Below are 23,499 nucleotides of genomic sequence, written 5' to 3' on the forward strand. Positions count from 1 at the left end.
CTAAATGAAAATAGCCTTAGACATTGAAAGTATTGTAACACTGATATGACTACATTTGTGCTTACGACTTATCGTAGAAACCATTGATTTCTGGACCCACTTCTATTAGTATTATTTATTGGTTTCTCTACTCGATCAGTTTCTTTGGACCTATAATAATACCCTGTATCCATAGTCTCAAATAAAATATAAAAGATTTTTAAACATGCTATAGGTCTGAGGCGTCTTGTCACGGCCCGGGCGGCTCCCCCCGTCAGATGTTCGAGTACTCCCTCGGGCATGGGTGTGTGTTGTCCTTAGATTTAGATTAAGTAGTGCTTAAGCTTAGGCAACGATGACTTCAGCGGTTTGGTCCCATAAGACCTTACCACAAATGTCCAATTTCCAAACGAGTTAAACAAATGTCAAAACAAGAATAATGTGTAAGTGGCTAGAAGAGTAAACTAGGTTTTGGAGAAAAGTTATGGACAGTTAACATATCTACCGTTAGCCAAGCACTCGAAAAGTACCTGTAGTATCAAACAGAAATTCCCCTTATATTTACACATACTAGTGAAATATTTTGTAAGATTAATCCTAAATAAGTTGCATAATGTGGAACAAACAGGTCTGCTGCTACATCTGAGAGAAGTACATACACTCATGCTCATAAATTAAGGATAATGCTGATACATGGTGAAACAACGCTCTGGTCGGCGGTTCGCAGGTTCAAATCACCTCGGGGTATGACCATGCAGTGCGTTTGACCTGCGGTCGTCGCACGGTGGCGCTGGCAGCAGTCCGCATACATAGAGGTGTGTTGGTGCATGTCAGAGCACGGTGCAGCGAGTAAGTGTGCAGACGTTTACAGACGTGCTAATGGTCACTGTGTATTGAAAATGGCTCAAAGAACACATATTGATGACGTTATGAGGGGTAGAATACTAGGATGACTGGAAGCTGGTCAAACACAGCAGGTCATAGCACAGGCCCTCCGTGTGCCACAAAGTGTAATCTCAAGATTATGGCAACGATTCCAACAGACAGGAAACATGTCCAAGAACTACAGTACAGGACTTTCACAGTGTACAACACCACAGGCAGACCGACATCTCACCATCAGTGCCCGCAGACGGCCACAGAGTACTGCAGGTAGCCTTGCTCGGGACCTTACTGCAGCCACTGGAACAGTTGTCTCCAGACACACAGTCTACAGACGACTGAACAGACATGGTTCATTCGCCCGGAGACCTGCAAGGTGCATTCCACTGACCCCTGGTCACAGGAGAGCCCGTAAATACTGGTACAAAGAACACAGTACATGGTCATTGGAACAGTGGTCCCAGGTTATGTTTGAGGACGAGTCCAGGTGTAGTCTGAACAGTAATTCTAGCCGGATTTTCATCTAGCGTGAACCAGGAACCAGATACCAACCCCTAATGTCCTTGAAAGGGACCTGTATGGAGGTCGTGGTTTGATGCTGTGGGGTGGGATTATGATTGGTGCACGTACACCCCTGGATGTCTATGACAGAGGAACTGTAACAGGTCAGGTGTATCGGGACGTCCTTTTGCACCAGAATGTCCACCTTTTCAGTGGTACAATGGGTCCCACCTTCCTCCTGATGTATGATAACGCACGGCCCCACCGAGCTGCCATCGTGGAGGAATACCTTGAAACAGAAGATATCAGGCGAATGGAATGGCCTGCCTGTTCTCCAAACCTAAACCCCTTCGAGCACGTCTGAGATGCTCTCGGTCGACGTATCTCTGCACGTCTTCAAACCCCAAGGACACTTCAGGAGCTCCGACAGGCACTGGTGCAAAAATGGCTATACCGCAGCAGCTGCTCGACCATCTGATCCAGAGTGTGCCAACCCGTTCTGCGGCCTGTGTGCATGTGCATGGTGATCATATCCCATATTGATGTCAGGGTACATGCGCAAGAAACAGTGGCGTTTTGTAGCACATGTGTTTCGGGACGGTTTTCTCAACTTATCACCAGTACCGTGGACTTACAGAACTGTGACATGTGTGTTCCCTATGTGCCTATGCCATTAGCGCCAGTTCTGTGTAGTGCCACGTTGTGTGGCACCACATTCTGCAATTATCCTTAATTTATGAGCATGAGTGTAGAAGCATGCAGAGAAGCTAAGAAATAGCCATCGCATGAGTTGAAGAAGTCAGATGCACGGCAAGGGTGCACCATGTTCTCAATACTTTTTAATTTGTATGTGGATGACTTGTTACGGCGGTGAATGTAAAAAAATTAGCAATTACACGCAAAAATCGCTTATGAGAATTTTGTAATGACTTTTTTCTTCGCTGGCCAATCAGGTAATAGCAGGTGATAGTGAGAAATCCTTACAAACAGCCGCTCATGAATTACACCAGGTAACTGAAATACATACATAATCTTAGTATCTCAATGAACAACTCCAAAGTCATGGCATATGAACGCATAGAACTTATTAGCTGTAAAATAGTAATTGACAAGAAATCAATGTGAAGGTAAAATCACTTAATTCCTTAGGATGTATTCCATATTTTCACGAAGAAACGGATGTTAGGCACTAAAATACGAGGGTATAATTACGTCAGGATCATATTTTGCAAAAAATAAAAAAAATAAAGTGAGAAGAGAGATTATGGCAAATTCTATAAAACTGTGGCTATTCCCACTTTGCTATATGACAATGAAGCGTGGAATGCAACCAACGAAAAAGAATAAAAGTTGAGATTTTTAAGATGAATGGCAAATTATTCAAGAACACAAAGGAAAATTAATACAAAATAAGGGCCGACTTACAAATACAAACTGTAATATAAGCGAAAACAACAAGTACTACTAAACAAAATGGGTAAACTACTTAGGATAAGATAACTGTCAGTCCCCTAAAATTTAATACATGTGAACCAAATGTGAAAGGGCAGCTGGAAGGCTAGAGAAGAGATGGAAGAACCAGCACCGTGAATAATAAACAACGTTCGTAACGGGCTGCATAGGAGAAGAGATGGAAGAACCAACTCCGTGAATACTAAACAACGTTCGAAACAGGCTGCATAGGCTAATGCATGTACTAACAAGAACAAGACCAAGAACAAGAAAAGAAAAAAATGTAAATAAGAGAATTAAGCAATATTATTCATTTAATGCAACCTACACTTCTGTAAAAGTCATAAAGTAAGCCTGGAGGCAGCCCGATCTTCACTCTCGAGGAATAAAACAAAATATGTCAAAAATGTCTAGCAATGCGTTAAATAGCAATAATGCGGTCTGTTAACGTACTGTCCAGGTAGTTTCCATGATGAAAAGACCATTTTCCCAAGAGCTCTTCGTATAGGCTTCCTTGTTCCGAAAGTTTATTTCAAGGCCAGACAGAATTACTGTACATAGGTAAACTTCTAGTAATATTTTCAATGAAAAGTTTATTTATGCAAAACGCATTTTCATTTTTTTTGGAACGTCTTTAAAAGTTATGATATTTTCACAGCTATTATGATCTTTAATTAGATACCCTAACAAATAAAATTATACAATTTATTTAGCCTTGGGTGAAACAGACAATCAGTGCAATAAAACAGAAATGATGTCACGTATATTCCAATTTCTTGCAGAAACTGCATCTAATCGCAGTTCTGGATTTAACTGTAATCTCCACAATTAAATACGATTTTCAGCTGATAAGTTTTTTTAAGTTGGGTCTATCACCATTTTCTAATTTGTTTCAGGCTAGAACCACGATTCTGCCTGTAATTTAAGATATTTTTTAAAAAATTTAAAGTATGGGAATAAATATCAGTTTTTGACAAAAAGTTTACAGTCAGTGAGCGATCGAGGGAGCTTACTATTCAACGGTGACTTCATAAGTCCCTGAGAAACGATGTGTTTATCATTTAAAAAAAATAATAAAACGTCCACAATTAACAACTTAGCCAGAACTGAACGTGTACGTAGGTAACTGCAATTATTTTGCAGCGAGTTGATGCAATTCTAGCGCCTATTGATTCCGTTTTTCAGCAGTTTTTCTCCTCTGCAAACTCTGCAGGTACCTTGTCATTGAGGAGATATCAGGGAGGGAGGGTAGATGGGTAGGGAAGTAGTGGTGGCGGTGGTTGTGGTCGTGTTGGTAATGGTGTTGGTAGTAGTTGTAGTATCACTTTTAGAACCATTTTGGACATGTCATTGTATTCCAGTTTTAGAATCAATCCATATACAGAGTACTTCACATATGGTTACAGGTCTAGTCTGACAAGGGTGTGACAAATAACCAGCCGTGGCCGTGTTTTATGAATCGTACTGCTAATTGCCTGAAGTAAATTTGGAAAACCACGAAACACCTAAATCAGGATCGCCGGATTGGGGATTAGATCGTCCGACTGCCTGGATACGAGGCTGGTCTGTTTAAAACAGTACAACCACGTTCGGTGTATTCTTAGTGCACAATACTGTCTTGTTTATATAGGGTGCTACAAAAAGGTACGGCCAAACTTTCAGGAAACATTCCTCACACACAAAGAAAGAAAATATGTTATGTGGACATGTTAGAGCTCATTTTATTACTTCTCTTCAAATCATATTAATCTTGGAATCGAAACACACAGCAACAGAACGTACCAGCGTGACTTCAAACACTTTGTTACAGGAAATGTTCAAAATGTTCTCCGTTAGCGAGGATACATGCATCCACCCTCCGTCGCATGGAATCCCTGATGCGCTGATGCAGCCCTGCAGAATGGCGTATTGTATCACAGCCGTCCACAATACGAGCACGAAGAGTCTCTACATTTGGTACCGGGGTTGCGTAGACAAGAGCTTTCAAATACCCCCATAAATGAAAGTCAAGAGGGTTGAGGTCAGGAGAGCGTGGAGCCCATGGAATTGGTCCGCCTCTACCAATCCATCGGTCACCGAATCTGTTGTTGAGAAGCGTACGAACACTTCGACTGAATTGTGCAGGAGCTCCATCGTGCATGAACCACATGTTGTGTCGTAATTGTAAAGGCACATGTTCTAGCAGCACAGGTAGAGTATCCCGTATGAAATCATGATAACGTGATCCATTGAGCGTAGGTGGACGAAACTAAAATGAGTTCTAACATGGAAATTAAGCGTTTCCGGACACTTGTCCACATAACATCTTTTCTTTATTTGCTTGTGAGGAATGTTTCCAGAAAGTTTGGCCGTACCTTTTTGTAACACCCTGTATATTCTGGCATAAAAAGTTGTTTTGAGGCTAGTGCAGCATGTCATTCATTTCTGAAAATCAATCCCTACGGACACTACACACGCTATCAACTGACATCAAGAGCGTTACGAAGCTGATTTGGTCTTCATTTGGCGTACCGCTATTTCCAGTTTGCTTGCCCGAAAAACTCTTCAGCATTCCTCCTTATGAACGAGACACTGAGGTGAGAAAAAGAAGATGACGGTACTATACATTGCAAAACTTTAGCATAAGGTCAAAAAAGTGAAAGGACAGGTGTATTACTATTAATTATTTGTCTTAAATGAAACTTAATAGTTCCAGACACCTTTTCAAAGCCGGACGGTGTGACCGAGCGGTTCTAGGCGCTTCAGTCTGGAACGCGCTACGGTCGCAGGTTCGAATCCTGCCTCGGACATGGATGGGTGTGATGTCCTTAGGTTAGTTAGGTTTAAGTAGTTCTAAGCTATAGGGGACTGATGACCTCAGAAGTTAAGTCCCATAGTGCTCAGAGTCATTTGAACCATTTGAACCTTTTGAAATGTCAAACATCAGTGATGTACACATGCAAACTGAATTGGCGAATGAAAATTCATACAACGGCTGAAAACCGAACCCGGGTCTCCTGATGACTAGGTGTATGCGCTAACGGCCGGGCGGTGTGGCCGAGCGGTTCTAGGCGCTACAGTCTGGAACCGCGCGACCGCTACGGTCGCAGGTTCGAATCCTGCCTCGGGCATGGATGTGTGTGATGTCCTTAGGTTAGTTAGGTTTAAGTAATTCTAAGTTATAGGGGACTGATGACCTCAGAAGTTAAGTCCCATAGTGCTCAGAGTCATTTGAACCATTTGAACCTTTTGAACCTTTTCAAATGTCAAACATCAGTGATGTACACATGCAAACAGAATTGGCGAATGAAAGTTCATACAACTGCTGAAAACCGAACCCGGGTCTCCTGATGACTAGGTGTATGCGCTAACGGCCGGCCTGTGTGGCCGAGCGGTTCTAGGCGCTACAGTCTGGAACCGCGCGACCGCTACGGTCGCAAGTTCGAATCCTGCCTCGGGCATGGGTGTGTGTGATGTCGTTAGGTCAGTGAGGTTTAAGTAGTTCTAAGTTCTAGGGGACTGATGACCTCAGAAGTTAAGTCCCATAGTGCTCAGAGCCATTTTTGTATATGCGCTAGCCACTAAGCCCGCCCGGGCACAGTGGCTTTGCACAACTGCACCGGCCACCATAGCACGGCTCCCTCCTCAATGCAAATTCCCATTGGCAGCCCACTTGGTATACTCCTTATTTGTCTTCCAATTTATGCCAAATGCCTACTCTCCAATCCTTCACTTCATAGAATGTATTGTTTAACAATCTTTTTAAACAAGTTTGTTTTAGGCATCTCTTAAATATTTTGGGTTATTTACTGTGCAGTATGTATCCCTTGGTGGAAAATATTGCTTTGCGAATTATGTTTACTGTTTCTTGGTAAATTAAATTCAGCCCAGACGTTCTTCCTTGGAAGATATAAGGTCAGCTTTACGACGCTGAATTTATCAGGACTGAGCATAGGCACAACTTGTAAAAGGACAGTGGGAGGAAGTTATCGTGCTCTTCTGAAAGAGACAACCCAAGCCTGCGCCATCAAGTGATTTAGAAAACCACGGAAAATCTTAATAGTGACTTACGGACATCAACTTAAACGCTGTTCCTTTCGAAAGGACTTCACTTTTTTGATAACTGCGCTACCGCACTCAGTGGTTGGCAGTTATGGAAATGAAATAATGTTATGCTTGTTATGCATTGAGCTGCCACAGCAGTTAATAATTTTACGATATATGTTGTTAGGAGAAGCTTAGCTTTCCGCTTCCGGTTATGCTCGTCGAACATCCTCAGATGACAGCTGCCTAGGACTTTCATGTGTACCAAAGCACTAGGCATGGCGTAAGTCATGAATTACTAGCGGCTCTCCAGTGAATGTAACCGAAAGTGGAAAGCAAACCGTTTCTCAACAGCATCCGAGGTGATGCTTTATATAAAATGTAAGAAAACATGTAATAACAGACGGAGCACTATTTGAGTCGCTCAGCCGGACGCAGTGGCCGAGCGGTTCTAGGCGCTTCAGTCTGGAACCGCGCGACCGCTACGGTCGCAGGTTCGAATCATGCCTCGCGCATGGATGTGTGTCATGTCCTTAGGTTAGTCAGGTTTAAGTAGTTGTAGGTTCTACGGGACTGATGACCTCAGATGTTAAGTCCCATAGTGCTCAGAGCCATTTTTTGAGTCGCTCAAGTGTGAGGGAGGGAATCTTTCATGGCCACGCAGAAGGAACCGTCCCAGCAATATTCTGACGAAATTTGGAGAAACGTGAGACAAAACGACGGGATGGGGATCTGAATGCAGCTCATCCCTAAAGAGCGATCAGAGAGCCCCAATCTGTGCGCTACGTACCTCGGTTAATGTTTAGGAACACGGTAGAACTTTATGAACAATTAATCGCTGGGGTGGAAACAGCTAATGCCAGCAACAAAAGAGAACGTGAATCTGATCCTGAGCGACGCTCTCCAGACAATTTGGAATGAGAATCGTCTCTCCACTGTCTTATTCCTGTCTCGGAGTAAGATCATTACATCATAAACATTTCATGCTAACTAACAATAGCAGATTTTATTTTTTGCTTCTCCTCAAACAAGTTTCTGCCTAAATAAAGTTAGTATTTACTTACACGGATGGTTCAAATGGCTCTGAGCACTATGGGACTTAGGTTCTGAGGTCATCAGTCCCCTAGAAACGACATCACACACATCCATACCCGAGGCAGGATTCGAACCTGCGGACCGCTCGGCCACTCCGGCAGGCACTTACACGGATACAGAAAAGCACATCCATAAAGTAACACGTCTGACCTTACATCAAGAGAATGAAATGGCGCAGTGCTTAGCGAATTAGACTTGCATTTGTAAAAATATACGGTTCACATCCCCGTCTGACAATTCAAGTTTAGTTTTTCCGTGGTTTTCTTAAATCAGTTAGAACGATTGCCACGATTGTTTCTTTTGGGAAGGATGTTATCCTTGCCTTATCCGAGCTTGCGCTCCGTCCCTGATATCCTCACAATCAACGAGAGTTGAGATATAGTATGCCTTTCTTTTACCGAACACCAATCTCGATCAGCAAATCCAAACCACACATATCTCTCGTTCTGAATGTACATTTATGCCACTTCATGTGTTAGACAGTTGTTATCAATAAAATTATAGGTTTCGTTCGTTTCTGCAATGGAATGATGGCCTTTGGCAGAGCTCGCAGCGATATGTGCTCCAGTTGAGACCATGCCGAAAGGGATTTACAGTTCCAGGATTTATCTTATACATTATGGAAACTCCCTATTTAATATGGTACGAACAACAGGATGAGGCTGTGTTTAATCTTAGCCTAGGACCGTTTATAAGCACAGTAAATGTGTCCGTCTCCGCTTGTCTTGAAGCAGATCAGAGTTGACGACTTATTCGACGCGTAGCTGAAGAGTACTTACCTGCTGTACTAGATGCTAAATTAATGAGCGCCCAAAGTGGTATAATTGAGTGAATGATACGTGGCACGTTCAGAAAGTAAATCTCCTAGATCGTTATATTTTTTGAAACAATGGTTATTTGAAGAAGAAAATACAGGTTGTTGTTGATACACTTGTTGACTATTCTTCCACATAATTGCCATCCCATTCAATACAGTGGTGAACCATAGCAAAAACCTCTTTTTGACCTCCTCTAAGAACTCTCCCTTCAGCTCCTTGGCCCACTTCGGAATGTCTTTCTGCCCCAGCTCGTCGGTTGAAAATTTAATTCTACTCATGTGTGCCTTCAGGGAGGTGAAAAGACTATAATCTGAAGGCGCAAGTCAGCGACATACAAGGCATAAATTCGGCCAAAATGATGCCTTTTGGGTGCAAAAACAATGAGACCATGATTTTTTTTGCAAGAAATTGTGTTTTTGAACTATTCGGTAGATGGTGCATTCGTGTGACGCCTCTGTGACTACTGCCTTTTTGTCTCAGGAGTGTAACGAGCCACCCACGTTTCATTTCCAGTCACAATAGAGCTCGGAAAATCCTTACCTTCCAATCCATGTCGCTCAAGATACTCGTGGGTGCTAGTGACTCAATTTTTCTTGTGCTGCTCTGTCAGCTTTTTGTGGACTCATCTTGAGCACAGCTTCCAGTACCCCAGCGTTTCTGTGAATGTCTCGTATAAGAGAGTTCTGGAGAGCTGCGGTAACATCACAGAAATTTCATTCACTGTCAATAAACGTTCTTAATGAACAGTTTCAGCTGTTTTTTGCACAAACTGGTGAGTCAAAATGGAATGTATCCCAGTCCTCCGTTCGTCATGAACATTTGTTCAGGCTCAACTGAACTCCATACGCTACTTAAACAGACTAGTTCAATTCATAACACCTTCGCAGTAAACTGTTTTGATTCGCGAAAAAATTTGTGTAGGTGTTATTCCTTCCGCGAGTAGGAAGCGGATCACAGCACGTGGCAGGTACTTGGCGGGATTTCTTACCGGCATCTTTCACGCAGTTCGACACCATAACGTGAGTTCACGTACTGCAAAAGTGTAGATCGGGCTGCTTCTAGGCGTACTGTTAGGTGATGCTCGCTCTGGTTGGGGGATCCCCCCTCTCTCTACTATTGAGTGTTGCCATTCCCCCTCCCAAAAAAACAGCCTATTAAGGATACATTACACATACTTTCTAGACATGCCTCGTACAATAGATCTTGGCTGGTTGTTGTTGCGTCGTTTCTGGGGTACGATGTTGGGCAAGTTATTTCAGCAGTTAAGCAGTCCTACAAATGTCTTTCCGCATACACAGTTTAGTCAGAATAAAACTGGCCCATAAGACCACGAACCTTAAGATAGGCAAACCTGCTTTCATCATCCACCCCAAGTGGAGTGATATAAACCGGGTTTCCTGTCTCAAGTTGCATGAAATATATTACGCAGTTTCATTTTCGCCACGCTGTATAAAAATCATTATGAGTTAGATTCTCAAAAAGGAAAAACAAAATTCAAACGACGAACATTCAAATTGTGGACTTCTGTAGAATAGGAGCTCGAGATGGCACAAGCAGTGCCCACGATGACCTGGTTTAAAAAGGAAAGAAAACAATAAAGAGAAGTGGGTCAAAGGCTAAAGAACAGAGATCTCTTATTTTGGACGAGACAATAAAAATTCCTGTCCAGTTATCTTGATTTTTGCCTAGCTCTCCAAACCACTTCGAGGATACGCCAATTGACTTCCTTCGATTTCTTCAATGTTCCTCATCCAGCTACTGGAAGGACACCGAAAAAGAGCGGGCGTTACGGTATAACCAAGTTCCTTCCTCTCCTCCTAGAACGGACAAAAGACGTAGAAAGCTAATAACACCTGTGAACAGTAGCATGGTCTCGTTAATCACATTTGTTCGTAACTGGTTAATTTACATATCTAATTGAAGACGCCTCTGATTCAGAATGATCGAGCCTTCTGACCCTACGCTGGGTGTGAGTTTGTAAGATTTGCCTACCAGCTCGTTATTGAGGATGCACTTGGTAAAATATACCAGTGGATCTTGAAAGTGTCATCTACAGCCAATATCCACAACAACTGCTTCCGTCAAAGTGTGCTCCGAGTGCAGTGATGTGGCGCAATAGTCTCCCGGTAAAATACACAACCTCATCAAAGTACAAGCACCTCTCTCAATGTTCCAAATTTGCCTGAGACACCTGTAGAACCAACATCCAGTCAAAGCAAACATGATACCACAGATTGATTAGTATTTGTATTAACCATTATTTTGATACGGGCAAGTTTCAGGTTCTTTAAATACATTAAAAGTTAAAAAAATGGCGAATTAGGCTCCTCATATTTTATTTGATTACTGAACCGCTTCATGAAAACCAGTGAACGATGCAGTTTTATATAATTATTTTATTTGTGGGAGTAGTTTCGGCTAATAAATCTGGCAGAAAAAATTATAACCTAAAATAATAATTTTTCGTGATTTTTTACAAGATGTCGTTCAATAAATTTTGAAAGTAGTGTAATGAATATTCTGGTGTTCCGAAATGGGTAACAGTGATACAATTCAGCCGTCGACAAAATCAATGTCACATACGTAAAAAGTTAGGTACATTGTCTCTGTATTCCACTTTTGCTGATCGACATCAGACGTTTTTATACATACTATTACTACTATCACACTCACTGCAGTATATTTTACTATTTATTAAGCGATATTCAGTTTGAACACGCCTGGTTTCCCCGAAGAATCAGACGACCTACCAACAAAACATGCATACTGCTCTATCTGGCGTAGGGAATCTACGAAAAGTGCCTACGGCAGTGAAATTTGTGAATGCGATGAAGCTTTGTACAGGAGTGATTTAGGAATGCACCATATTAATTTACGCGTATCATGTAATGGACAATGGATACTTAATTACAGTCAGAATCCCATAAATACGAGGGGCGTTGAATAAGTAATGCAACACTTTTTTCAAAAAGCAGGATGGTTTTTTTCAGGAATCTAATACACCATACTATTCCCCACACTTTTGGCTACAAAACCCTATTTTCCAAAATATTCTTCGTTCAGTGCGACGGCACTACACCACGTGGCTGGGAGAGTCTCTATGCCCAGATGGTACTGCTCTACTGGTCGACGTCGGAGCCAATGTCTTGCTGCATCAATAAAAACCTCACCAACATCCACGTACCACTTTCCGCGGGATGCATTCTTCATTTGGGCCAAACAGATGGTCCGTCGTTGCCCTTTTCTGTTGGACGGTGAGGAATCCTGCGAGTACACACCTTTGAGTATCCCAACTGGTGGACAAGTGTGTCAGCAATACCGACAGAGACGTACAGTTGAGCAACGAGGTGTTCGATTGTGACCTCGAGTAAGTGTGGTTCGCACGTTCCAACATTGCAGGAGTCACAGCTGTGTGCGACCGGCCTACACGCGTGAGATCGGACAGTTTTGCGCGATTTTGTTGTGATGATGACAGACGCCTCGCTCAACGACTCAACGTGCTTTTGTCTACTGCCATGTCTCCGTAGACATTCTGAGATGTTCTGGTTTCCGGCCAAAGGAAATTCAATGACAGCTCTCTGGTTGGAAAGCACCTCCATTACAGACACTATTTTGAAAGCTACGTGTAGCACCGCCACTTATTGGAATTTCATGGAATGATAGAGGCTGAAGTGGGAATACTCCACGATGTTCCGCAACAAATTCCACATTTTTTCAATCAAAATTGGCCGAGGAAAAAAGTGTTCCATTACTTACTGAGCGCTTCTTGTATCAAAATAATTTAAATTCAGCTAACTCTATTTTACGTAACATTACAATAACTAACCAGACACACAGTTATCTACAGTGCAGAATCCGTAGAACGTTTGTTTCTTCTCTACGTATTGTGTTATAAGAAAACAGACTAATATGATGAAATGCTGATGGTACTAAAATATGTGTTTTGTGTTGGACGTTATAAAGAAAGTGTATGTTAGTGTAATTATAAATAACAGTTTTCTCTTTTCGATAATAAAAGTATATGAAAACATTCAGAACTGTGTACAATATAGAGTGCAATTTGTAATCGCGGTTGTTCAAGAAGCATAAAACGTAAGGGTTCAAACTAAAATGGTGTTCTAGGACAGAAGGGTGTAAGGTAACATTTGTCATAATGATTATTAAATTTACTTGGCTCCAGTCAAAACTTTATTTCATTATAATTGTTATATGAATTCACTGTATTTTTATGTATATAATTTTGTATGTTAACTCATTCTTTTACATGTTGGCGCTAAAAACAGAGGTCGTAGGCTGTCTAGTATCACATAATGTAATGCTTGGAACAGTGATTTTTTTTTTTTTGTATTTATATGCCTCCAGACAAAATTGCATTGTACTATAATTACTATTTGAATTCCCTGTATTTTTATGTACAAAACATTAGCTTGATCCTTTCTTTTACATAGGGGCACAAAAACAAGAGAGCGTTAGCTATTTTTATGACGTAATGTAACACTTGTTGTAGTAATATTTTGAAGTGTGTGCCTCCAGACAAAACTGTATTATATTTTAATTACTATTGGAATTCCCCGTATTTTTACGTACAACATTTTTTTGGCTTAATCCATTATTTTACATAAGGGCAATAAATGAGAGCGTTGGCTATCCAGTATGACGTAAACCGAGGTTAGCTGTATAGATTTGTGAACAGCGAGCTCGCCAGGACGAATGATTGTACATAGCTCCGTTACATTGGAATATGTGTCGTTATAATCAGATTCAGTCTACATGATTACGTATAAAGGTATGTAATTGTGGAATTGTAATTATGTACAATTGTGACTTGGCGTTTGATTAATGTGCTGTTTCTGTGTTTAATTATTGTATTATTTGTCTTTACAGCACTGGTGATAGCCGCACTGTCAGTTGAAATCTAGATTTGCATTGCAGTGAAAAAGTCAGATGACATTTGACTGATGCTGACCTTCTTTCTGCCCTGGATTACACCACGGTCGTGTGACAAAATCATTCCCATGAGAGTGAAGATGATAAAATGGTGTTTTCACTTGGAACATATTTATCGGACAACAAAATCAATTTCCTACAAAGACGCGGATGGCATATGAAAAGATGTTTCGAATCACTAATCAGTTTGTTATCCAAAGACAATATATTGTTTTGTCAAAGCCTTATACCTTCATATTTTGCACTTTGACATAATTATTCTCGTAAAGAAAAGTTCGAAACATTTTCACGAGCCGTTCTCAAATACAAAGTATACTATAACGTTCAGTAGGCTCTTTCCTGAACACCGAAGAAGGACGATTTTTTACTGTCGTGATTTCAGGGAACAGCCGTTGCATCTCGTAAGCCTGCCAGGTTTGGAAATAATATCTTGTCGGAGAATCGCTTTTGAATGCGAGCCACCGAAGTGCTTGGCTCAGCTATGAGCGATCCCTGCGTTTGCTCAGGCGGGCACTGACCTCTGACGATGAGCTCCTCGAAGCTGCTGACCACCAGTCCTTTCCGGATGTTTCTCCAGCTGTCCCATATCTTGAAGGGCCTCTTGCCTCGTGCTTCCTGCAACAAAATCGACATACTGTATATCACTAGTTTCGTACTGAAATTGGGGCCGACTGTGCACTTTGATTTACAATTGACATGAAAAAAATAAAAAACCACAGAGTAACGGAAAAAGAGAGGACAATATACAAGCGGAGGAAAGTACAGGGTGAGAAAATTGTGTGTGTGTGTGTGTGTGTGTGTGTGTGTGTGTGTGTGTGTGTGTGTGTGTGTTAGAGAGAGAGAGAGAGAGAGAGAGAGAGAGAGAGAGAGAGAGAGAGAGATACCGAGGCTTAGACGAATGCGAATGATACTCAGATTGCAACGGAAAATTTTTCGACGAACGTTGCAGAGATATTACTGTAAGGAAGTGCAATTAAAAGCGTTCCTTAGAGAAGCCTGAAGCCTGACATTATCAGGAAGGAGGCGGCGGTCTAATATGGTCTATTAAATAAAAATTTCTTAAAGTAAAGAAACTTTTAATGCCTAGGCTGCAATTTTCCTATCACAATTACTGTACGATTATTGGTTTCGGTTACTACCTGAAACCAACTTCGGATCGTTCAAAATGTGAAAAAGCGATGAATATTCATTGCAAAGCATATTATCTGTAGTCATGTAATAACATGCATTGTAAATACCAAGACAATAGTAGTACGTAGTTTAAAAACATTACCGGGAGCAAGGAAGATGGTAGACCGTAATCTTGTAGGATGGCGGTAATATAGAAAAATTTCCAGCTGTTAATTTTGACCTATCTCGTCAGGTTTGTGGGCTTGCGGCATTTTCATATTATTCTTCAACTTGTGCACATTTTATGAAGATGACAACTTCGTAGGCATGCAGGATCATTCTTTGGTAATCCAGGCTACGGAACAGCTGACAATTTTTGGAACCAGTGGATATACTGTTCACACGATAGTACCTGCTATACTATTGCAAATATTGAGCTTTTGATGCAGTTTTTAGCCAAGCAACTGGACATTTTCCTGTGTTGTTGTCATCCTGTAATTGGACATTTTCCTATGTTGTTATCACCCTGCAAGATTGGGTAAAGATGGAAGTGCGTCTCTTCACTTCCAATGAATCACTGAACATGCACACTTATTTCAAGCATGAACAATGAATGTAGTATTGGCATCACTGACACAACGAGAAATAAATACGATTCCCTGTATTTCATTTCAAGAAAATTGGACATGGCTGACAGTCCTCCTGTTTTTTCGACGCTTAATTTGTTTGGCAATTGAAAGCGAGGAAAATTTCCTAGGATAAGATCATTGCAGTTTGAATCCATTCTTCAACACAATGAATTTAGTGTTCACGAGGATATGTATGTGTATTATCGAAACAATTCAGGCTCAGTATTTCGTGTTTTATGATTCTTACTATTTAGTGCAGTAAGTGTCAGCAGATTATTCGAGAATAATGAATACTGTACCAACTAATCGGTTTCCTAAAAGGATACGATTGTAACATAAATTATTATTCGATAATTAACAATAAGAGAATAATGAATACTGTACCAACTAATCGGTTTCCTAAAAGGATACGATTGTAACATAAATTATTATTTGATAATTAACTGGCAATGTTATCGCGATATAGGAGGTTTCTTTGTTGTATTTTCATAAACTGGTAGAAAGAGAATTCTGTGACAAGTACGGTTTAACGTGAACGTAAATGACATATGGGCGAAGGCTATTATTGTAGCTTTAATCTCGCGAAGTATAAGTTAAGTGTGTTTTAAAAAGATTTATCCGAAATTACGTAACTATACGGTCTACATGATGTAGGTAGAAACTTGGGGTGAAATATAGCTTACATATCGGAACTAAAATTAAATTGACGCCAGTAATAAGTCGCTGGTTCACGTGATTGCAGGTAAGTGTCTCCCAGATGCAGCTAGCTCGCTTGCTAGTAATAGCTATTCATCCGTAGATCACTTTTACAAGAATATTGGACATGTTTTGGTATTACAATTTAAGGACAACAAAAATAACGTAATTCGCATACAGATATTTACATAGTCACAGGTCTAGTTTGACAAGGATGGAACAGGTAGTAGGTCGTGACCTTATACTAAGAACATTCACGGTATTTATCTGTAGTAATTTAGGGAAACCTTGTAAACCTACATCAGAATGATTGGATGAACACTGGAGCTTCCACCCTCCCGAGTACAAAGCGAGTCTGTTTAAAACAGTACAACACTACCTCATTCGATTTATTCCTAACGTATAATATTGTTTAACGAGGAAATTATTTGATAATGAAAAAAACTGGTGCTAGACTGTTCAGTCATTTTTCTTTCCCAGTGGATGCATACACTATACACAAATTTCAAAATTAAAATTAAAACACTGTTGAACTCAATAGAACATTGTCAAAAAATGGCAGCCGGTTTTTCGGCCAAATAGCGCCCACTTTCAGACTACACTGAAACGTAAGTACAATATAGATTTGAGGAAAATCCAGTAATTACAGTCGGTGTAAGGTGCCTAAAATACACTGATCAGTCAGAACATTATGACCGCAGACTTACTGTAGACATGAACCCAGGCGACGGCAGCGTCACCTGGTTAGGAATGACTGCTACTTAGACACACGTACGGTGCATGTAGTATCAGCGAGCGTCCTGTCCGTGTGCAGAATGGGTAACGCGCGCACCCTGTCTGAGTTTGACCGAGAGCTGATTGTGATGGCCCTGAGGCTCGGTACGAGCATTTCGAAAACGTCACAACTTGATCGATGCTCGAGGAGTGCTGTGGTTGAACTTATTCAACATACGGCCACACGAAGGTGAAACCACGTCCAGACATCGAGGGGTTGGGTGGCCACCCATCATTACAGATGTCAGACGTCGTAGGCTGGGCCGACTGAGAAAACGGGACAGGTAGCGAACTGTGTCGGAACTAATATTAGAGGACAAGTGTGTCTGAACTCTCCTAACAATGGGCCTCCGCAGCCTAAGATCCATGCATGGGCCAATGATAACTCCACAACATCGGCAACTACGATTGAAATGGGCACAGGGCCATTGGCACTGGACGTTGGCCCAGTCGCATCGTCTGATGAATCTCCGATACATTCTTCACCGTGCTGATGAGAAGGTGCAAATCCGTTGTCTTCCAGAGGAACAGATCCTTGACACCTGTTTTACGGGACAGAGACAAGCTGGCGGCGGCTCCAATATACCAGGTGGAACATTCACTTGGGGATGCATGGGTGCAGTGGAGCTCATTGACGACCAAGAAGTACCGTACACTGATTGCAGTCCACGTAGATCCCTTCATGATAATCATGTTTCACGAAGGCAGTAGCATTTTTCGACAAGATAATGCGTCATGTCACAAGGCTAGGAGTGTTTGATGGAATGGTCCGATGAGCACAGTGGAGAGTTTCAACTGTTGTGCTGCCCACCCCCTCCCAAACAGCCAGATCTGAGCCCAAACGAACACATCTGGGATGTGAATGAACATGGCGTCAGAGCTCATCGCCTCCCTCCGCGGAATTTACGGGAATTAGGTGACTTCTGTGTGCAAATGTGGTGCCAGCTCCCTCCAGCGACCAACCAAGGTTTCATTATTTCCATGCCACGACACGTCGCCACTGTTATCCGTGCGAGAGGTGGACAGACAGGTCATAATAGTCTGGTTGATCAGTGTATGACCAATATTAAAATAAATTATACCCACGATGGTAGCTGGTGGCAGTGAACGCAACAGGTATCGTGTCGGTGCACGAATGTCAACTGCTGATTAGGCTAGAGGGGCTAGAGGAAAGTACTACATGCTCCGCCGACAGCTTATCGCATTACGCCAATAACAGCCGATTGGGCGTTAAATACGTAAAAAGCATTATTAAAATACTGTACACGTAAAACAATTGTACAAGAGTTAATAAAAAAAGTTATATGACATCACATAAAGAGTTACTATCTTTCTTTCTTTCTTTTGCTTGTGCCGTGTTTCCCGCGGATACGCAGGGTCGGCATTGTTAAGCGGATGTGGCAATGTTAGTTGAAGGGGTGCCCTTCCTGCCGCCACCCCGTAACCCCCCGGCAAGGAATTAGTGTACCCCAACTGTCTGCGACTAGTGTAATCCATGGAATAGTGCAAAGTGTTCAGATGTCTGCGAGCCGCGTAACTGAGGTGGAACGTGAGGACCAGCCCGGTATTCACCTAGGGGGATGTGGAAAACCGCCTAAAAACCACATCCAGGCTAGCCGGCACACCGGCCATCGTCGTTAATCCGCCGGGCGGATTCGATCCGGGGACGCCTACCCGAGTCCAGGAAGCAGCGCGTTAGCACGCTCGACTAACCTAGAGGGTACATAAATAGTTGCTATATAAAGCAGTTAATCGAAATACATTTACCGATCGAGGTGGCGCAGTGGTAAGCACACTGGACTGACATTCGGGAGGAAGACGGTTCAAACCCGCGCCCAGTCATCCTGTTTTAGGTTTTCCGTAATTTCCCTAAAATTGTGGCCGAGCGCTACGGAAAACCTGCTACGGTCGCAGGTTCGAATCCTGCCTCGGGCATGGATGTGTGTGATGTCCTTAGCTTAGTTAGATTTAAGTAGTTATAAGTCTAGGGGACTGATGACCTCAGCTATGAAGTACCATAGTGCTTAGAGCCATTTGAACCATTTTTAAATCGCTTCAGGCAAATTCTGGGATGGTGCTTTTGAAAGGGCACGGCCTGCTTCCTTCCTCATCCTTCCCTAATCCGATGGGACCGATGATCTTGCTGTTTGGTTCCCTCACCCGAATCAACCAACCATCAAAATACATTTAAATAAACACAGGAGGACGTACAGGAGAATAATAATCAATTATAATCGGGTGTGAGTACCTAGATTTCCCTCTATGAGCATTTGAAGGTAACTCGTAGAATGTAATCACAACAAAGACGGAGCTATGTGACGGCGTAAGTTTCCATGAAGATGGCGTGAAGGTATCGAAATTCACCATCCAGGGCTGGCGGAAGACGACGTCAGAGACGCGACAGCAGTTGGCAGCCACGGTGTCAAGGAACTGTTCCTCTGGAAGACGACGGCTTCGCGCCCTCCCATCGGCATGATGAAGAACGTGTCGGGTTTCATCAGACCATCCAACGGTCTGCCACTGCGCCAACGTCCTGTGCTGGCGGTCACGTGCCCATTTCAGTCGTAGTTTCCGACGTCGTGCAGACAAGAGAAACTGTTGACGTACAAAAGTCCTCTGAAGAACGCTGTGAAGTAACTATCATGGTGACTGGGGACAGAAGAGTATCATATTAGGTATAAAACAGTGTATTACGTAGCAATTAGAAATGCTGTGATGGCCGGAGACAGAAGTGGTTTTAATATTAGGTATAAGCAGTATACTATGTGGAAATTAGCACTGTAGATCGGTAGATTGCCGTAAAACCATCAGGGAGACGTAAAAATGGCCGAAATGTCGCAAGTCATAAAATGACAGGTCCAAATGTTAAAGTAATATGATGTGTCATTTTCGTCCTCCGCCAGCACTGGATGGTGCAAATCGATACCGTCACGCCATCTTCGTGGAAACCAACGGCGCCTCATAGCTCTATCTTTGCTATAATTATGTTCTACGAGTTACCTCCAAATGCCCATAGAGGGCAATCTACGTACTCACAGCCGATTACAATTCATTACTCTCCTGTACATTCTTCTGTATTTATTTAAATGTATTTCAGCTAACTGTTTTATATAGCAACTATTTATGTGATGTTATATAAGTGTTTTGTTAATTTATGTACAACTATTTTATGTGTACATTATTTCAAAAACGCTTTTTATGTACTGTGTGTACGATTGGCTGTTGTTGACGTAATGCGGTAAGTGGTAGGCGGAGTGTCCAGTGCTTAACCCATAGACCCTCCAAAATGGTTCAAATAGCTCTGAGCACTATGGGACTTAACATCTGAGGTCATCAGTCCCTTAGGACTTACAACTACTTAAACCTAACTAACCTAATGACATCACACACGTGCATGCCCGAGGCAGGATTCGAACCTGCGACCGTAGCGGTCGCGCGGTTCCAGACTGAAGCGCGTAGAACCGCTCGGCCATCACGGCCGGCCATAGCCCCTCTATCCTGATCAGCAGTTGTCGTTCGTGCATTCACGATACCTGTTCCGTTCACCGCCACCACATGCCATCATGGCTATAACTTATTTAAATTTTGATCTTATTTCATCTATCTTATATCAGCTGTTATTCCTTTAATCTATATTGCACTTACTTTTTAGTGCTTATGGTCTGAAGATGGTCGCTATTTGACCGAAACAGGTTGCCGTTTTTTAATAAATGTTCTACTGCGATCTAGAATTTCTTTAATGTCAGTACCGCCATTAGACTGTTGTTTATTTGCAGCGTTACATTTACACTTACACAATCATGATTTCGGCTTCAAATACATCAGTATGCCATCTTAGGCACTGCATAACACTTACAGCACTTGATAATGGCACTTTGGAGCCGAAATCATTATTGTGTAAGTGTAAATGTAACACTGCAAATAAACAACAGTCTAATGGCGGTATTGACTTAAAAGAAATATATTATGACTGTGGCCCCGCATTATGTAAAACATTATCAAGCGATCTAGAATGTTTTAATTTTAATTGTAAAATGTTCAATTAAGATCATTGTTTCCTTCTGCACGAAAATACTTTCAAAAATATACACACATTGTTACATAACATTGCACTCATTATCAGCTGATGTCACAACCACAGCGATCTTGCCCGATTTCCAATTTACGTTCCGCGACTTCTTATTTGCTAGGTACAGAAACAGAGTCAGCTTTCTTCTCTATCGAGTGAGATGTTGAGCCTATAAAGGGGACATTGTGTGAGTATTATACATTCCACAGCGTTGGGTAAAACGTCTTCCAGAAAATAAAACGAAGGATAAAACATAGTTGAAAGTGTTATGTGAAATGATATATTTTATTATTCTTATTGTTATTCATATGTTTATGTGCTCGTTCACTGTGGATTGCGAGAAAATGCCGAAAATGTCATTTCTGAATAGGATGCAGGAACAACGCACTGGAACGCAGATGAATTACCTCCACGATGGATCGGCAGTGAGGCGCGTACGGTTCTCGCATTACACCAAGTCGCCTGTCACAGTCCGGTTTGAGGTGAGGGTCTGTAAGAGGTGACAGCTATGTGTCTCACCTTCCAACAACTTTGGCGAACTGGGATGCCGCAAAGAACCAGCAGTGAATGCTGTAGCTCCAGACATAGATCGAACTAGTATAAGCGTCTGGATGCTTGTCGTGAAGAGCACATTGAGCGTTAGTGAATGGTAAATCAATGTTTTGATCCTAAACGTAACTCTAAGAAAAACCGAAGCTTGTATGTGCTTGTTTATAGAAGACAGGCCCTTGTAAAGTCCGACGGTCCTTCAAGTTTCTTGTTCAGTGAAGTCTCACGCAGAGACGCGCATTTTTTTCTTAAACTGAACTGACTATTAGTGCGTCTGCGAGATAAATGTTCATTCTCTCTAGGCAAAGTATGAACGTTTGAACAGACATCCCACGCCATGTGTTGGTAGTGCACGCACATAAAGAAGTTTTACTGGACGAATGATGTGTACAGGGTGTTAAACAATATAAAGTTTCAATATTTTGAGAGGTAGTAGTATGGATCAAAATAAGGAAAAACTGTACAGTAAACATGGGCTCCAAAATGCATACCTAAAAAAGCCGTGAGCACTTCTCCATCTTCGCTACTGTGAAACACATATCTTCTCCTTTAAGCACTTTGCAATCTGGAGACCAACTTGCCAACGTACTGGACCTCCCAGAGCAATCCATTGTCCGTTAAATGTGTGTGTGCATGAGGTGTTGTCGGACATTACGGAGAAAATGTACAGGTGATCCATCATTCATGAACCACACCTGCAACAGTTGTTGGAATGGTGCATCCTCTAGCACGACAGGCAAGTCGTTTGATAGGAATGTAAGGCCCTTTTAGTCTGGATATTTTTCAATATGCAGGGGATGGCTTCGACGGTTGCTTCCTTTTGCCAGGACACAACAGAAGGTCATGTCCACCATTTCCCATGTGGAATAATAGGCGTCTATTATGCTGGTAGACGCCAAGATAAAACTACAATGTAAAAACATTTTACAAACTTGCCAAACATGATTTACAGTAACAATATTAATAGTTGTTTACAGCACGCTGAATCTATGTGCAATAAAAGCGGAATCTGTCTTCATTTGTTCACTACATTCCATAGGTCGTTCGTAATAGCAAAGAGATTGCAGTACAAGCGATGTTTTTGATAGCGGCATAAGTGACCAAGCACTAATAGCTCTTGAGGTGTGAATTTAGAGCCCATGTTTATTAGACCTTTGTCTTATCTTAGCCTGTACTACCACCTCTCAAAATATCAAATACTTCTTGTTAACACCGTGTATGCAACGTATATAATAAATAGGGAAGATGAAGATATGAAATAACAACAAATTTGTGATGTTTAGAATGTCTAACAGATTTACCTAATATTAATTTTAACTCCGCACTAATTCATCGTCCAAAAAGCAGCACCGCATTCAATCAAGCCACTTACGTCATCATCATCATCATCATCATCATCATCATCATCATCATCACTGTCATTATCATCATCAGCTGCAGCTGCCGCCCCGTTTGTCATCATCTGCTGAATAAAGATCTCCTCGAGAGTTTTCCGAGGATTACGATGCTCGGCGGTAAGCATCCATGCTGGCCCTCAGTGTTTTCTACCATCTGACCTCATCCTATTAGTTCATCACACCCGTCATACTTATCTCTCGCAATTCAGCAAAGAACTTCGTTGGTCCATATAACATCTGTTCGCCCGCCAACATGATCTTTTCCATATAATTTTCAGTACATTCACAATTACTTGTTTCTCCCCAGTCTGTTCCCTGATCGAGTCGTTTGTCGTTCAGTCTCTCCTAGCAACTCCCGAAATGCACCTCTAAACTGCTGGCTGAGAAATCCTATTTTTTAAACGATTTCTGCATTAACTCAAAACTGATAAAACACTGACTGTAAACTTGCCATTTCAGACAAGTTAAAATCTTCACTTTCAAAACTCAACTTAATTTACCAGATTCATCTCAGGTTATTATTACTGTTGTGTTTAGTTCCTTTGCTGCTGATCCATTTCCAAATACATCCAGTAGTT

The 23,499-nt window shown here is 41.8% G+C and overlaps 1 protein-coding gene across 2 annotated transcripts in view; it reads right to left on the reverse strand.

Annotated features, from left to right (window-relative positions):
• The window catches only part of LOC126475304 (uncharacterized), a 598,246-nt gene that overhangs the window by 286,399 nt on the left and 288,348 nt on the right, over positions 1–23,499 (reverse strand). The window contains exon 2 of one of the 2 annotated variants that reach the window (XM_050103074.1): positions 14,216–14,312. In XM_050103074.1, coding sequence (XP_049959031.1) covers positions 14,216–14,312 — 97 coding nt within the window. Of the gene's footprint in view, positions 1–14,215; positions 14,332–23,499 lie in introns of both variants that reach the window. The other variant, XM_050103073.1, reaches the window with a different exon arrangement.

Source organism: Schistocerca serialis, chromosome 4, assembly GCF_023864345.2.
Source record: "Schistocerca serialis cubense isolate TAMUIC-IGC-003099 chromosome 4, iqSchSeri2.2, whole genome shotgun sequence".
In the NCBI taxonomy this organism is placed as follows: domain Eukaryota; kingdom Metazoa; phylum Arthropoda; class Insecta; order Orthoptera; family Acrididae; genus Schistocerca; species Schistocerca serialis.